The 18,500-nt window shown below is 42.7% G+C and overlaps 1 protein-coding gene across 1 annotated transcript; it reads left to right on the top strand.

The window, feature by feature from the left end:
• Positions 1-1,354: 1,354 nt before the first annotated feature.
• On the top strand, positions 1,355-18,262 carry LOC109476741 (transient receptor potential-gamma protein-like). Its single transcript, XM_019777746.1, has 14 exons — positions 1,355-2,286; positions 3,222-3,369; positions 4,517-4,687; positions 6,611-6,742; positions 7,747-7,887; positions 8,597-8,806; positions 9,416-9,612; positions 11,009-11,172; positions 12,304-12,443; positions 13,418-13,600; positions 14,338-14,555; positions 15,194-15,413; positions 17,481-17,579; positions 18,062-18,262. The coding sequence occupies exons 1-14, from the start codon at positions 1,355-1,357 to the stop codon at positions 18,260-18,262; spliced, it is 3,156 nt and encodes a 1,051-aa protein (XP_019633305.1).
• Positions 18,263-18,500: the final 238 nt, after the last annotated feature.

Raw genomic sequence — 18,500 nt, forward strand, 5'->3', positions numbered from 1 at the left:
AGGTAGCCATTGAATGGTAGGCAGAGATCCTGATGACACAATCAGCACCAAGGTCAGCACCAAAGCGCCGCCTGGCAGGTAGTCACAGAACTACAGGCACTACTAGCTTGATCAACAATACAGACACAAAAAGTACTTTCACAGCGAAGCATAAAAGTCACAAGAAACATTTCAAAATTGTAATGTCAACGTTGAAAAGAATTCAGAAAAAAAGTGGGTTTCCCCATAATGAAATAAGGGTGCCACAGCTAACACTACAGATAACTTATTTTCCCAATAGTACTAGCATATAAATGTAGCATTGGACTCTACAGAAAGAAACAATACAGGCGTAATTCATATTTATGTGTAGCAAAATTACTATAGTACAATGTATGCAGCCACCACAATATATCTCCAACAATAACTGTAAAGTTAGAACAAACAAATACTGGATGTCATAGCATCTAAATATCAACCCATTGCCCCTTAGCACTTGTTGATGACGTTTTTAATTATTATTGACATGCCACTGTGTCAGAGTGCACCGTTCTTCAGCACAATTTTATACACATTAATGCAATGATTCAGAAAAAGTATTATGTAGCATTATTACGTCGAGGTTATGTATAGAATTACGTCGAAGATATTTTTTTTTAGTTTTGCATTACCATTGCACGTAACCGATTGGTATATATGCCAGAGTGCATTATAAATGACGCAAAAATATTAAATATAAGTTGTAATGTTTTGATGCTATACAACAGACAAATAAGTCACAATTTTATGTCCTTATACGTAGAGGGCAATGCCTTCGTGTATACACGTTTCTCACAAAGTCCTGGGTGGGGTCATCCTTTTGTGGAATCATAATTAAGTCTCTTTGAATATCCATTTCTAAACCGCTTCACACCAACAATGGATGAGGTACGCCACTCCCAGTGAAGGTTTGTAAACTCTTGAATATTTTATGAGTGCCTTGATACGAAGGTAGCAGACCGTAGCCGTTTGGCATACCATCACGGCTCAGTTTTCTGGTGGCCACGGTTACACTCATGCCCTCTAAATGTAGACTAATACCATATCTGATACTAGTATAGGTATTGAAAGTCAAGGTACCAGTGTGTTTACGGAAGGGACCCTAGCCTGGTATCCAGACCGTCGTGAGCTCAGCGCTATCTCTTCGGCGCTGGGAGCGTCACCGGCCGCCAAACTTGGCCCCAGCTACCGGTCACCGGAAGAAGAAGCCAGCGGATAAAGAGAAACCAGCTGGAGATAGGTCCGTGGATATAGCTCGCCTGTGCTTAGTAAAGGGAGGGGTAGGGAAATCACCCCCAAGCCGACCCTAAGGTTTGGTACCAAGGCTGAAGGGACCATGGATTGGGACGATGGCTTCCGCGGGAGCCACGTCAGGCGCCCGGTCCGACCACCTCGTGCTGCCGACCAGGACTCGCTGGGCCGCGGGTCTGTAACGTCCAGCTCTCTCCGCTTCGGGCCGAAAGAAGGCTTCGTCTGGAGTCCAGGGAACGACGATATGGAGTCGATATACGGGGATACTCGAGATTCAGGGCCGCAGAATCCACAAGGCTGGCCCGGTAGACATCCACCGTCAGTCCAAGGGCCGCCTCCTGTTCCAAGCACCGCGCCATACCAGGCTCCTGCGCCCACCCCAAGCCAACCAGTCCCGCAGCCGGACGACCTACCACCGGTGGATTATGAGTCCGTTGATGAGACCAACGCGGACCCCAAGCCACCTCGGTACGAGAGGCCACTTCGACCGAAAACGGCTTTAGGGCGTAAGCCATCAAGGGGCACACCCAAGAAGAAGGCCCCGGAGAGCATCGCTTCCACCAAGGACGACGACATTGACAACCGGTCCATCGACTCCACGTTCAGCGATATCCCCGATACTGCGAGCAACAAACGGGCGAAGATCCTACAGAACCTGGGCGTCCCCGTGAGAGTAGTGAACGAGGAAAACCTGCCCGATCTGCATCGTCAGGGTGACTCCGACGACGAAAAGGATAACAAACAAGGAGGGAAAAAAGATGACAAGAAGACGGAGGAAGATGACAAGAAGTCAGAGAAAGAGGAAGACGACAAGAATGATGATGACACAGACGCCCCTTTGGATCGTCAACAGTTCCTCCCGCTAGTTCAAACCGGTGGCGCCGGGCCGCCAACAGGTGCTCCTTCGGGAACGTACGCAGCCCTGCCCGAGGCCAGCCCGAGCAACATGCCGCTGGACAACCTCCCACAGCCTGACTACGCAGACCCAACTGAGATCATGTTGAAACCGTACACCAGGTAGGAACTCCCGTTACTGATATTGACAATCTGTCAGAGGATCTTATTACATTTATTTGTAAGAGGTTCTACTTTTCATGAAAATATGTTGTTGAGTGTGCCGTCACAATGCCTTGTCATTAAATGTTGCAACTTTAGGTTTATTGCAAATATATGCCCGAGGGCTAATTGTAAATACAAACAACATGTATGAAAAAGAAGATACAACTATAAGAGGGACAAGATTATACTACATTCTAAAACATACATTGTACTAGTTTTGTTTGGTTTGACTTCTTCTCTTGAGGCAATGGAAGACGAATTTGCCCACTTCGTCTATGATATGTGGGTTCTTTGTTTTGCCTTGGTGGTGGATAGTTTGAAAGTAAGGGCGCATTTTATACACGGTGCCGAATAATTGGTTTCTGATATCATTCTAAAATGAACAGGAATTCGGAGATCTCATACCTCCTAGAATATGGAAATAAGGTCATAGTTACCATAGTTTAATTTATGGTTTTCTTAATTCAAAATACAATATTTTGCGTGTGAAATTCCTCTCCTTTGTCAATAATCCATTTCAACATGTTGTAATTAATTATGCAAATGACCTCCACATTAACATAATATGAGCAAAGTAATGTTAGCTTTTAAGTAACTTACACATGTCACAAGGTATAAAATTACCATCATTCACGAAAAAGGAATCACAGAATGTTCACATTAATTATGCAAATTAGGCCATCATTTGCATAATTTGTATCTGTTGATGTTCTACCTGCCATAGCTCACATAGATTACAAGTATAAAAGTGTTTCCACAAAGTTGTGGAAACACACACAGACAGACAGACACACACACACACACACAGACACGCCAAAAACAATACCTCCCTTTTTTTATGGAGGTAATTATAACGATTAGAAATTATTAATAATAAAAACACCGTTCACCAGCCTCCCGGATAACGTCCAGGATACGGACATCAAGGACCCGAAGGGACAGTTCCTGTTCGCCGTGCAGAACGGAGACGTGGAGAAGACCCGGGCCCTGTTGGAACGTAACGCCGTCAGGCACGAGTTCGACATCAACACCAGCGACGACGTAAGTTCTAACAAACGTTTCCATCTATTTTCTTAATATCTAGATTTACCTAGCTTCGGTTAGGGACGTCCCTCGGATAGGACGTTACACGGAGGTCCCGTGTTTGGAGAGAGCCACACCCTACGCACGCGTTAAAGAACCCACGACAGGGGACCTTCCCAGTGTGAACGGTTCAAACTTTACAGTCCTATGGCCGCACCTGGGGTCATATTGAGGTTACCTGAGCTAACGCCGAATGGTAGCCGCTACAGACCCTTGATTCACATGCATCCCCAATGATTGTAAGCTCCTCACAATTCAGCCCTTGGCTGGGAAGAGAGAGTGCCCGGCCCACCCAATAACAAAATTCATCACATTTGTGAAAACATCCTTTCCCAAGGACACAATAGTGTGTATATTGAAGGACATGCTACTTATTTATTGGTAATTACTGTCAAAAATTTATGCATAATGACGTCTACAGATGAACTTTCAAAATTAACAACATTTTTTAAAAAGTAAATCGTTACTCCATGTAAGGCCGCACTGCCTTAATTAATTTTATGGATGACATCCTCTGAAGACCCGCAAACTAGCTAGTGCGCGAGGCCGAATAAAAAGATGCCAGTCAAATAGATGCTGCTAAACCACAGGAATACAAAGCTGGCATTGTGAAATTGCGGTATTACATACTTTAAATACGACAAGTCGGCACATGCTGGCCCTTTGCGGCATCTATGAGTCTTCACTGTACTGAGTTCTTGGGTTCCATGGAACCTCGGTAGCCTGGGTACCATCCTCCGTAGGTACTCCGCTAGCTACCATGGACTACGGAGGATGACACCCAGACCAGAGCCTCGGACGAGGTCCTCTTTTCAGATCAGTCGAAAATTAATGCGCGTGCGGATGTCATTCATAATATTAAGCCAGACTGGCCTAACGTTGTCAGTACTGTACTGAGTTCTTGAGTTCCGTCGAACCTCGGTAGCCTGGGCGCCGTCCTCTGTAGTTACTCCGCTAGCTACCATGGACTACGGAGGATGGCACCCAGACCAGAGCCTCGGACGAGGTTCTCTTTTTGGAACAGTTGAAAATTAATGTGCGCGAGGATGTAATCAATAAAATTAAGCCAGAGTGGCCTAACGTCTGGTGTTTTTTTTTTTTGCAGGTGGGTCGCACGGCGATAGAGCTTGCGGTGTGTAACCAGCATGAGGACGTGGTGGAACTACTGTTGTACTTCAACGTCAACCTGGGCAACTCGCTTCTGTTCGCAGTGGACCGCAGCAACTGTCGTCTGGTGGAGAGACTCATCCGATACACCAAGAGCACCAGCAACACTGTAAGTCTTCTTAGAGGCTCCACGTTGTTACCCCCTACGTACAACTTCAAAACGATGCAACTCACTCAGACTTACATTGGAGATACCAAGCCCTTCTAGCTCTGCTTGACTGTTTCTAACAGTCAATTAGATATAGAAGTCCAAATACTACATGTGTTAATGGGCCTAAATTCTCATTCTAGCTCTGATTGGCGGATGTATTTCCGCCAATGAGATATAGGAGGTTAACATGTAATCTTAATTTTCAAATAACTTTGTTAGCATTAGCATTGTTTTATGTCTTGGGGTGGTGGGACTACGGCGCACAGATATGTCATTTGTGTATTTAAATGTTAATTGTATTTTGTTGTGTGGCGCTGTTAATATAAGTTATTAACCTGAGTGCAGCGCCACACTGTCCTTGTTATGTTTTGATGTCTTGATGAATTAAAAAAAAACACTGTAAATCTATGGGAAAGGGTGCTAAAATAAATTAGCAATAGACAACAGGAAGGATATAGAAAGGCATCCAGTGCAGTTTTTAGGGCTTGGAAACTCGATTTATCTACATACTGAGTTGAAACCACACTATCCCAGTGTAAATTAGATCATGGAGCAAAAATTCACCAAATTCTGACAGAAAATGGTTACTAGAAGGGTCCTTGGCTGATATTTAGGGTACCGCCCAGAAATAAAGGACTCATCTTGGGGCTTGTTTCTGCAGTTTTAAATGCACAAAGTATGAAATGCTGATTTAAATGTGCTAACGTGAAGCAGTATGTGTGAATATCACAAAGATTGCCTTATTCGGAATATTTCTAGTTTTGTTGCCCTAAAGCTGCATTAGATGCCTTTAAAGGGGCATGGTGTAAGATTTTTGTACCCAAACATCTGCTTGGAGAGTAAAAACTCAATTCCACCTGTCTGAACAATGATATAAGAGCAGCAAAAATATGGAAATTATTTTCTCATTAGGCAGAATGTAACCCGTTGTTACAATGACATTATTTATTCATAAGGGGTTTTAGTCATGTGTCAATGACGTGTTCAACAGTTATGTGCCCAAAATACGGATACATAATGTCTGTAAGGAATTTCATGTAAAAATTGATGAAGTAACATCGTGATAGAATGTGCCTATGTGGCAAACGGAGACGTTAAGTTTGCTTACACTACACTCATGTGGATGGATATTACTTTATTGATCAAGTTACAATGTACTTATAAAGCCCCTGTCACACATTCACTACCTTCCCCCGACTTTATTCCCGACCACCAGCCGACTAGCCTATGTAACCCAAGCTCCGGGGGGCTCCCTACATGTTGGGCGGCCGGCAAAAGCGATTTAATCAGGCTACCAGCCGACCAGGTTCAGCTGACGTTCTGTAGCCCTCTGACTAGATCTAGCTTTCTATACGAAGAGAAACGAATTTGAGTTAAATTTGAGTCAAATTTACCCCCCCCCCAACACTGCTGACTTGCCCCCAAATGGTTGGCTGGTGTTCCGCTGACTTACAGCCAAATACCAACCAACCATGGTCAAACTTCCCAACCAACCCCGAATATCATGAACATTCTGAAACATTCGGCTGACGCAGCCGAATTCGCCAAACATCAGCCGACCCATCCGACATTTCGTCGACTTACTCCTAACCATGGTTGTGGGGCGTTCGGCTAGTGCTCAGGAGGCCAAACTCCTGAATGTAATTATGTGTGAAAGGGGCCAGACCAATCCCTGAATTTCTTTAAAATTCTGAAACATTCGGCCGGCGCAGCCGAATAGTAGCCGAGTACCAGCCTCAATGGTTGGAGAACGTCCGTCTAGTGTTCGGGAGGCCAAATTAGTGAATATGTGACAGGGGCTTAATGTGAGTCTTGTTTCTCACGTCTTGGCTTTTAAGGCGAAACGTTATTATTTATACCTGAACCTTTGTTCTCGACCAGGGACCTCCGATGTCCCCCAAAGACAGCACGTTCCCGCCGGAAGTGACGCCGCTCGTCCTGGCAGCACAGCGGAATGACTACAAGGTCATGCGGCTCCTGCTGTTCCATCACTACACCATCACCCCTCCTCCGGTAGGGCCATCTCGTTATCTTTAAAATAAAGTGATAATAAATTAATAATGAATTGATAATTGATTAATAATTAATTAATAATAGTATTAATAATACATTGAAAATAAATAAAAAAATAAAGTGATAATAAATCAATAATGAATTAATTAACTTTTAATATTTTATTAATGTTTTTTTATTATTTTACATCAAAAATCGTAATCAAAGTCGATATCACGGAACTTCAGCTTCAGAACTCAACTGTCACGGCGCGTAAGCTCTGTCCTTGGTGCTGAATTTGGTTTGTTATTGTCGGTGTTTGTGTAGCATATGAGAGTAAAAATACATCAGAACAGGGTTACCACAACGCTAAATTTTGTCATGTGTACGTTCGTTGCCACTTCAAACGGTTTACGTACCTTGATTTTTGGCAATTTCAAACGCTTCTAATGTGAAACAATGACAAACATGTGCTCAGGAACGGCAGTATATGTCAATATTGGACAGATTTCCTCATCCAGAATATCCAGAAAATTGTTTTGCCACCCTGAAATTTAATTGGATGCCTTAAACCCTATCAAGGCGCTGATTGGTCAAAGAGTCCAGATCCAGACAAGCACGAGGCTGATCAGATTTCCTCATCCATATTTTTCCCGCCCTGAAATTTCATTGGATGCCTTTAACCCTATCAAGGCCCTGATTCGTCAGAAAGTGCTGATCCAGACGAGCACGAGGCTGATCAGATTTCCTCATCCATATTTTTCCGCCCTATAATTTCATTGGATGCCTTTAACTCTATCATGGCCCTTATTGGCCAGAGAGTGCTGATCCAGACGAGCACGAGGCTGATCAGATTTCCTCATCCATATTTTTTCCGCCCTGAAAGTTCATTGGTTGCCTTTAATCATATCTAGGCCCTGATTGGCCAAAGGGTGCTGATCCAGACGAGCACGGGGCTGATCAGATTTCCTCATGCATATTTTTTCCGCCCTGAAATTTCATTGGATGTCTTTAACCCTATCTAGGCCCTGATTGGCCAGAGAGTGCTGATCCAGACGAGCACGAGACTGAACATCCTCCGTGCCCTGTGCAGTCCGTACTACATCAGTCTCACCAGCGCCGACCCCTTCCAGACAGCCTTCGGGCTCACCGGGGAACTGAACGAGGTAAGTGACCGTGCTATGGGCTGGTCCTACCCGTGGCGGATAACAATCCACTTCTGAATTGATGTTGGTAGATGCAGAGTTGATGTTGGTAGATTTGTTATTATCGGTAGAAATATAAATGGCCACGTAAAAGTCCTGAACCTTTCTAATTGCCGCGCCAATAAAGTCATTCTTTGTCAATATTCTTTTGAACTTTTGTAAGCTGGTATATACTTGGACTCGCGACTAGTACTTTATGCAAAAGGGTTATACACTTGCATTGCTTTGTGTCGTTTCTTTAATGGAGCTTTGGTAATTTTTTTGTAAACGGCTGTGTCCGTATCGAGGCACTTTATTGTACTTAAAGCAACTATTATATCAAACCTATTAAGGTACATTCGTAGTCGAATAGTACAACAATATTTCCCCTGTATGTTCCCTAGCTATATTTAGAGATCGTATGTTTAATGGGTAGTATTAGTTGATTTATGTAACAAAAGTTGTAAAGCTTATGACCTATTATTACATCATGTATGATTACAGATACCCTGCCTCCAGATCTGGTACAATATTGTCTTTCCAATTATGACCACAGCGGTTTGACAGTTTTTCATTCATGCAGAAAGTGTTCAATATAATCAATAGCTTTGGTAGCTGTAGCCAAGAATCACAATGGCGTATAACCATACAATTTTTACAAAGTTAATGTTGTCGTTTCTGCCCGTTGCAGATGATGCAGCTGGACCCCCAGCACGCGCACGAGTACCGTGCCCTGGCGGACCAGTGCGGGGACTTCGCGGCAGACCTGCTGGGTCAGGTGCAGGACGTGGACGAGCTGGTGACGGTGATGAGTGGGGAGGACTGGAGTAAGGACCGGGAGGGCGCCAAGGGGCTGTGTATGCAGACCATGCAGCTGGCCGCCTCCAATAACCAGATACGGGTGGGTGTGGTTTGGGCTTGAACGAGCTATCATTATTTATCTTTATTTGTTTCATGCTTTGTTCATTTCATTATATGAATGACATCCACGCACATGAATTTTCTACTCTCCAAGTAGAACTTTAGGTTTTGGCTTATTTTGGCGTATTTTAGGTTCTGTTTATCAAGCTTTGTTTTCTCTGCCCTGGTATCTTTTTGTTGGCGTAAAAGAAATACCAGTGCAAAAAAGAAAGCCTGATAAAAGCCTAAAAACACGCCAAAACCCAAACCTCTGCTTAAAAAGTATGAATTTTTGTCCGTTTAAAAAAAAAACACACAAAGCATCTGCAAAAAGAGCAAATACATGCCGTAATTTGCAAATAAAATGTTGGAAAATGATTCTAATGTCGTCAAATACAAAATGTACCCAAATCTAAAGAATAAAATGTGAAGAAATGAAAAGAATCTTTTATTCGCCATACCATACTCATTTTCATGACCTCGTAAATTTGATAATGAATGCTCGCATCACTTTTAGGGTTTACCAGAGGATGCCATCCATATTATATAATCACATCAACCGAATACAAAACTCTTGAAGTAGATTTAACGCCTGTGTCGTCCCCGACAGTTTGTGAACAAGGACGTGTCCCAGGGCCTGCTGCTGTCGATGTGGGCGGAGAAGGTGAAGTGGTGGAACCGGGCGCCGCTCCTGGTACAGCTGCTGTTCGGGCTGCTGGTGTCCGCCGTTTGCCCGCTCCTCATCATCGTCTACCGCATGGAGGCCAAGTCTTACGTCGGAGAGTTCATCGCAACTCCCGTTACCAGGTGGGGCCTAATTAAATCGATACAAAACCAAGGTAACTTAGAGATAATGCACCTCCTACTAAACAAAAAAGGTCTACCCGTGCTCCATGCAGAGCATAGGGTTTTGGTGCCCATGTCCATTTCCGTAGCCCTTGGGCGACACACAGTTGTGCAGGGCACTACAGCAGGGGGCTAGTCCGCTGGTAGTGCTGTGTGTTTGACCTTCCCACACTCTTTCTCATATGTGCTGAGTGATAAGCAGAGAAAGAGTGTGTACCATTTTTTAAAGTCTTTGGTATGACCCGGCCGGGGTTTGAACTCACGACCTCCCGGTTACAAAGCGAGCACTCTACCAATTGAACTATTGCACCGGTACTAAACAAACAAGTTTGTAAAAATAATGATATAGAAAAAATATGCTAGTATTGCGTCCTGGCACCAAAGATCGTAATTACAATAGGTAGCAACAAACAACAGCCTCAGAACTCAACTGTCATGGCACATATAGCCTCTGTCCTTGGTGCTGAATTTAGTTTGTTGTTATTGCCGGTAGACTTCATTGTCAAAAAGTCAAACTTTATTATATAAGCCCTGTCCTGTTGGTATTTTTTTTACACAATATGTTTTCAATAATTTGATTTCTTAATCAGGTCATAGACCCTTGACCTCTTTTGCGCTGCTGTTACTTCAGCTTTTGGTGCGTTCCACTGCGGTGTGATGCGTTCATGTGAGAAATACCGGAGATATTGGAGATGAATTTCATTTTGTGATGACTTGTCCTACTTATAGTAGATGCACAATCAAAGAATATTACTACTTAATAGGTTATTACTGTAATAACGATGGTTTACATGTATTATTATGTCATGTCTAACTCCTATAATCCGCCTACATAGTTCAATTTCTGTATACTTCATTCCAAAAGTGAGACCAAGTCATCCATACATGACTATATTGTAACTCAAATACAGCCATATATATTTCTTATACTTGAATAGACTAACCTTGTAGTTTCTTAATCGTACCATGAACGATTTTCGAGGAATAAATAAAGTTCATATAATATTTCTCCGCTTCAAAGTCTAAATTGTCTATCAATTGTCCACTATTTGATGATAAACGCAGAAAGCTGTTCAACTTGAAGTTTCTTTCCACTTGGTCAACAGAATTTCCTACATATAAATGTATTTCATAAATTCAATTTCATTCTAGAAGGCAATAACCCTTACTGTGTACAAATAGGTAACGTTAGATATATAAAACATGTTTAGGCCTTAGAGCAACTTGGTTCATCTATAGCCTTAGGTCAATTCCTTTTTACCCACGTGTCTGTCTGTATCTGTATCTTACGAAAGTCGCTGTACTTTTGTTGTGTCAATAAAGTTCTACAATATATCCTACATCTCTTTTTCTGTAGGTACATCTGTGAGATCGGGCTGAGACTGTGGTTTATAGTTCTCCTCATGTTGGCGACTTTCCGTGTGGACAGCAGTGAAGCCACGCTGTTGGACACTCTCAACCGACAGTCACGAGCTTCACCCCCCTCTATTGCAGAATGGATCCTTCTGGTTTGGATCGCAGGTAAGTTGTGTGTACGATTACAGTGGTAATAGATGTACATTTTCTTGAAATGTTGACTAAGTTTTCTATTCTTAACGCTTCAATGTAGACAAGTTCCTTCAAAATCTATTGCCATTGCCTTTGTATCCGAAATTTATAACGATTACAAAGGTGCAATTACAAAAAATAAACTTCGAACGTACAGAGTATTAAAACATTCACATAGCAAAGGAGGAATACTAGAATCTTAAGATTGATTATAAGATTATACAATTACCAAGAAGAAGTCGAAAGTACTAAATACTAGACGTTTATATTATACATTCTATATACATTGTATATTATTCTTAACATGATCTTGGTCCGTGGGGAAAAATTTACAATAAAGGTCTTCATTCATTCATTCATTCATTCATTCATTCATTCATTCATTCATTCATTCATTCATTCATTCATTCATTCATTCACGTGGTTGATACTGGTTACCACCCACTAGCTACTACAGATCACTGGCAGAGTAACCAGAAACAGTCACAAACTGTCCAACCCCATAACAAGAACAAACAGAAACTCGCCTGTACCGTACATGTGCAGTTTACTCAACAATCAATCCTTGAGAACATAACACATCAGATGTAAATATGTACTGTACTTTTTCATTCGACCAGCTGAATATTTACTACAATGCATGTCCCTTTGATTAGCTGCGTCGTTTTTAACCATTGCAAGCTATTGTTCTAGATTGCGATATTTGTAAATTGTCAATGAATTTTATTATGTTAAGTACCGTTTGTATATATGTATATATCATTGTCATTAATTTATACCGTATATTATTTGATTATCCTTATTGTATTATTTCCATTTGCTATTGTATTATTTCCATTTATTGATTATATTTAATTTTGTATAGTTTAGAGGAGGAGGGCCTTGTATAAGCATTCCATGCTTCTCCCCTCCTCCTGCACCTGTTTTCATCCTTGTTTTGTATTATTACTGTCTGTTTTGTATAACGTGCAAACCAATAAAATCAAAATCAAAATGTGTACATTGGACGTCATTCAGTGGTCCCACTGCAACGTTCAATAAAGTGATCGTTGAATCTTGATAGATTGGAAAATTTGAACGTAGCCTTGCCTTGTCGTTCCGCAGGGATGGTGATACAGATGTGCACGAACCTGTGGCGGTACGGCGCGCGGCGGCACCTGGCCAGCGTGTGGGGTGTGGTGGAGATGGTCCTGCTGTTCCTGCTCGTCACCATCGTAGGGCTGCGGGGCCTGTCGTACGGACGGGTGAGTGGAACCTTTTTTCATGAATTTCGCACTTCCCATAATGCCTAGTAAAGATCACGGATATGGATGGGATATGACGTAAGAAGGGGATATACGTAATGCGACCGTGCGAGTAGGAGAGTCTTCGGTTGAAGGTAGAACGATAGAAGGTACGTCATTTTCTCTAATTCCAACAAAAATGCAATTATGGCATGCGTTTTATGCTATATAACAATATAGTTTACCAGTTGGTCGATAGAACTTGTTGGAAATATTACATTGAGGAAGGGGGAGGGTGTGGCCATACGTCATATCCGTGATCTTTACTAGGCATTATGGGAAGTGTGAAGTTCATCAATTTTACCATTCCCTGGATGCATAGCGCCATGGGCCCGGGTAAAAAATCCCAGGTTTCATAGCGCCTGGGGTCGGAATACAACATGCAGTTGACGTTGAACAGCTTGCTTTCTGTGTGTTTTAAGGTGTTGGGGCATTTTGTGTTCAAAATTAAGTGGCAGGCCGAATCCGACAACGAACATAGTGTAAAATTCTTGTATTTTCTAATAAATATGTTACTTACTCTATACATGTCTCAAGGAGCTTCAAACTGCCAGAAAATACTTGTCAACTATTTCTAGAAATTATCAAAGCACTACATTATCAGCTGGAAAAACTGTAACAACTGGGAAGACAAGGATTTCCTCAGCAGTTGGGACCAAAATAATAACATTTTGGAGTTGATTCAGAATAGAACCTAGCCTGACTAATCGCGCTCCTGGCGGCCGACCGCCCCGAAGTTGCCGCCCCCCAGTCTTGGGGTGGGGGTCATTAACCTCCGGCCGAGAGTTTGTGTAGCACAGGCTAATTCAGAACCTGAATCCTTTTCCACCTATTTTTTGCAAATGAGAAAAAAAACTGAAGTGGGCGAATCCGAGAACCAATTGGTTATTATAATAAACAGTCTGAATGTTGATACATTATTTTTGCCCCTTCAGTACCAGTTTCTGGACTATAACGTGTTGCCCAGCTGGGAACGGTTCCGGATTCACTGGGATCCGTTCAGCCCCGCTCTGGTGGCCGAGGCGCTCATGGGCCCCTGTATCATCCTGTCCGTCATCCGGATGATTCCGTTCGGCATTCTGAACCGCCACATTGGACCCTTCCTCATGGCCCTGAAGGTACGCTGTCACTGTTGTTACCACCACGAAACATGGAAGTATTGCTTTTGTGTGTGTCTGTGTGTGTGTGTCTGTGTGTGTGTCTGTATTTGTACGTTTTCACTACCGTTACCTCTGTAAAACATGGAAGTATTGTTTTTGGTATGTCTCTGTGTGTGTCTGTATGTGGGCGTTTTTACTGCTGTTACTTCCATAAAACATGGAAGTATTGTTTTTGGTATGTCTCTGTTGTGTTTGTGTGTCTGTATGTGTTTCTACTTGGCCACTAAGCATTGGGTTAGGTTGTAATGGATATAGTTGGATTCTGTCTGCCCAAGAGTGAGAAGGTCATCTTTTACATCTGGTAGCGTTCGCTGTTTTACATGTGTTTTTTGTTACATGACCTCCTTGACAGCTGAGAGCTGGCGTTTTCCCTTGCGAAATGTATATGATACTGCAAATGGGTTGCTTTGCATCCGCAGTTATCGAGACAAATTGAGCCTTCTTTATGAGAGATTTTCGACCCCTCCTAAATAAAACTTGTAAACACCATGGTTTTATGGTTTAATTTTCATTGGTTTAATAGACGTAAATATTCCAATCTTCGCGGCCATTTTGAAAACAGGTCTCGCGAGAGCACTACGCGAACGTACGTGATCTTGCACGAAAACGAGACTCTTCATGATACGGACCTTCAGTGCTCTACCCTACAGTCATTCGAATATCTTCTTCAATAAAAAGTTAACTTTATGTTTCAGGATTTGGTGAGGAACATCTTGATGTTGGCTCTACTCTACTTCTTGGTTCTGTTCTCCTTCGCCTGGGCCCTGTACTACCTGTACTGGTACTACACCACTGGGCACGAGATCACCTGCACCGAGGGCGCCGACTATCACGTGACCGTGAACGAGACTTACGTCAACAGCAGCTTCACCCTGGGAGCCGTGCCCTGCAATACACCTCATCCGTTCGGGACGTAGGTGGCGCTGTTAATGATAAAAAGTCTACAAATATTTTAATGATGGTGTTGGTCGTTACATGTTCAGAGCTAAAACGTTTGTTCCAACACAAAGAATTGTTCTCACGAAGAGCTTTCGACCAATCACTGTGGTCTTCTTCAATAGACTGACCCAGTGAGACTTGTCACGTGGCTTCTCAAAAGTTGGCATGCACAAATCTATTTTGTTCCGCGATGAAATTTCACCACATTTCGTTGTCATTTTTGTATTACAACGTTTAATCACAAGACATGGTGACAGCACACTCAAGTTTTCAACTTATTTTCATGCCGCCACCGACGTAAAATATGTCACATAAATAGAACAAGCAAAGGACAAATGAAAACTACTGAAAAGCACTACATGGGGGTTTCGAAAACACCTTATACTGAAAAGCACTGTATGGGGTTTTTGAGAATATTTTATGGGTATTAAGGAATACACGAAAACATTCCATTTGGAAAAGGTTGGTATTGAGACAGTCCATTTATATTTTGTATTAAGGACGGATATGGACTGGAATATAATGAATTTGCTCCCGAGGACATTTCTGATTTTCTATGTAATTCACCATATGATGATACTGAATTTGCCGCTATGTGTAATATGTCCCAAGTATGGAGAACTCCATGCGTGCCTTGTTCTTCTCTGGGTTCTTCATCATCGACGCCACGCCCCTTGACCTGACCTTGACCCGGAACGGCACGGTGATTGGCTACGGCTCCCTGATGACGTATGGCACGGGCGTGTCCATCTACTTCCTGTACATCGTGCTGCAGTGGATCCTGGCGCTCAGCGTCATCGGCGTGCTGGCGGGGTCCTTCCACAAACCCGAGGTGCTACTCTCAACGTCATCTATTTTACAGTTCTGTCACCTAGAGTTTTAGTCTCTTTATTACATTTTGTGCCCTTCTTTAATTGAGTCGTTCACCTATTTTGAGAATAATCGGCGTGCTGGCGGGGTCCTTCCACAAACCCGAGGTGCTACTCTCAACGTCATCTGTTTTCCTGGAAAAATTTTTTAGGCCATATATGCATGTTGATTTAAATATATGGATGACATCCAAGAGCGTTACATAATAATGATGAATTTTCGTCTGTTTCCAAAAAAAAAAGACCATACTAGAAGACATACTATAAATCGAACAAAGCTGCTGCAAAATGAGAAAAAATATGCCGTATATAAAAAGGAATGCCAAAATCAATTCCAGGAAAAGAAGAAAATTATTCGCCATACCATGTGTGTTTAGTCATTTGTTCAGTCTTCATGACCACGTAGATTTCAGAATGAAGGCAACGTTTTTGCCAAGCTTAATTATTCGCACGTTCGCATCAGATAAATGATGCATTTTATTTTCTTTCAGAAAGAGGATTGGATTTTTGTCCGCTCCAAGTTCATGCTGCGGTATTTCGGGAAGCAGTGGAACCCACCGGCCCCCTTCAACCTGGTGCCGACCCCCCGCGGACTGACCCGGGCAGTCACCGCCTTCCGCTGCTCCAAGTTCAGCCGCGTGCCCGTCACCAAGGTGGGACCACACTGTCTTAGTGACCTAGGGACAGTACAGATTGACTCTTTTAATCTATGTTAGAACATGGCCACTACCCCTCAGCCAATGAGAGCCCTTCATTTTCTGTCTACAGTATATCCCCATAGTGCAAAAAAATGTGGTACTATCCAAAAAAGTGTGGTGCTAAAACTCATAAAATTAGTTCCACACTTTTTAGTTAGTACAGACACTTTTTGGGTTTTAATTGAAACCAGGCCCCCCTCTGTGCAAGCTAATTATCCAAGGGACAAGAGGATTGAAACACAAACAGACCAGCTTTCTCTAAAACACATGCTGCATTGAAACTGATATTGAAGAAGAAAAACTGAAATTGAAAAAGAAAAACTGATATTGAACAAGTTAGAAAGATAACTTCGGGGAATTGGCCATGTTCTAGTCAGATAGACCATGGGCTTGGGCTCGTTTACTGGGAAATAGTGTTGCCCACCCACTCGGGGACGCCCTGACACTCTCGGCTGTCGCATCGGGAGTAAGGCAGTCCCCTTGTGGGCGGAGCAACAATATATTCCAGTAAACTCACCTGGCCCATATATGCATGGCCTATCTATAACTTCCGAGGGTACGTAGAACTCTCAGGCACTTGACACCAAGCGCTTTCAACCCGAAGCAAGGAGAGACAACGTTGATTTAAGCTCCTGTTCTGAAACAACAGAAGCTATTTCACTAATTTGCATCATCCTTAGCCTGTCTAGACTATGTCTAATTTGTCTTTACATTTTCGCACAGATCCCACGACTGAGAGATCATGAGGCACGATACAGGGTATGTACATGTTGCACTCTCGATTTCTCCTTTTGCAATTAACGCTATACTGATTTAGTTTTATTGATAACATGGCTTTTGTCAGCTCTCAAAAAAAAATCACCTCTTCCGAGGCTCTGGCCAGGTTGCCATCCTCCATAGTCCATGGCAGCTGGCGACATTAGAGAGCAGGCAGTAACTACGGAGGACGGCACCCAGGCTGCCGAAGCTCCACTGTGAACCCAAGAACTCAGGGCAGTGTCGACTCATAAATGCTGCAGAAGGCCAGCATGTGCCGACTTGTCGTAAAATAGCTATGTACCAGCTTTGTATTCCTGTGGTGTAGCAGCATTTTTGACTGGATTTTTTATTGGCCCTCTTGCATTAGTTTTGGTGTCGCCAGAGTATGTCATCCCTAAATTAAGTCAGTGTGGCCTATTGCTGTCTTGGCTCATATCAGTTCTTGCACAGTATACAGACCACATAAAGTGGACGCCTACATATGTAAAGAAAAATCATTGCAGCTCATAAAATGTTGACATTGTGTTTAACAGTTAGATATCGAGCTTGTTTAACTGTCTTTTATTTCCTCAGTTGGTTGTCCAGCGTCTGGTGAAACGTTATGTGGCTCGGACCGAACCATATGACGGGAACGTCGGGGGTGTCTTGTCCAAACTCGATCAAGTCAACCGGGTAGGGAAAGTAGTTTGAAGGCATCCAAGTTAATTTTCTGGTCATTCTTTTTACGTAGTATTAAAGTTGAAGCAATTCTATCCCATAGCATATTGATATCTTTGAGGCAAAAATACAATTATGCTGCTGACGGAAAACGGTTACTTGTTTTGTATCGTATCCTGGTTCTAGTTATTTATGGGTGGTACCCATAAATAAAGAGACGCCTCATGTAGCTTCTATGGGGGGCAATTCAAACGCTTCAAATCTGAAATGATGACGACAATGCTAATAAATCGCAGTAAATGTCAATATCAGACAGATTTCGTCATCCAGAATATTTTTCGTTATGTTGCCCTGAAATTGCATTGGATGCCTTTAAAAGAAGTTCAACAAAGAAAACAAGGAGTAGACATCTTTTACATCCATTCATGCCTTCCATACATGTTCTGCTCAAATTGTTACAGAGTAATGGTGTTTGAAAGTTTGTTTCTTTTTTTCAGTCAACCCGAAGGACCGAGGCTGCCCTGCTGAGAGGATATTTTGGTGGTAACAGACCGGTAGCGGTCAACAACAACAACAACAATTACCACAACAACAACAACCGCCAAAGCAGTGGGGTCATCAACAATAGGAATAACGACATACCAGAGGAGGATTATGATCATTTGCTTCGGCGAAGTGGAGACTCTACTGCCATGTAAAGTCTCTTTCTCTGCTCTGCTTAGTGTGTGTCCATTTCTCTGCCTCTCAATCTCTCTCTCTCAATATCTCTGTTGATCTCTCCATCGACTTAAGACTACCCTCTCTCTCTCCATCTATCTATCTGTGTGTGTGTGTGTGTGTGTGTGTGTGTGTGTGTGTGTGTGCGTGTGAGCGGATTTGTGTATGTGAGTGAGTGTTTTAAGATCTTGTCTATCAAAAGTCTCAGTGGAAAACAAA

This window comes from Branchiostoma belcheri, unplaced genomic scaffold, assembly GCF_001625305.1.
Source record: "Branchiostoma belcheri isolate BF01 breed outbred unplaced genomic scaffold, Haploidv18h27 scaffold39, whole genome shotgun sequence".
Lineage (NCBI taxonomy): Eukaryota > Metazoa > Chordata > Leptocardii > Amphioxiformes > Branchiostomatidae > Branchiostoma > Branchiostoma belcheri.

Bases quoted from the DNA above. Each gene is read 5' to 3' on its own strand.
- LOC109476741 (XM_019777746.1), top strand. From the start codon at position 1,355: ATGGATTGGGACGATGGCTTCCGCGGGAGCCACGTCAGGCGCCCGGTC. The intron at 12,444-13,417 runs GTGAGTGGAACC...TTGCCCCTTCAG, and splicing joins GGGGCCTGTCGTACGGACGG to TACCAGTTTCTGGACTATAA. The intron at 17,580-18,061 runs GTAGGGAAAGTA...TCTTTTTTTCAG, and splicing joins AACTCGATCAAGTCAACCGG to TCAACCCGAAGGACCGAGGC.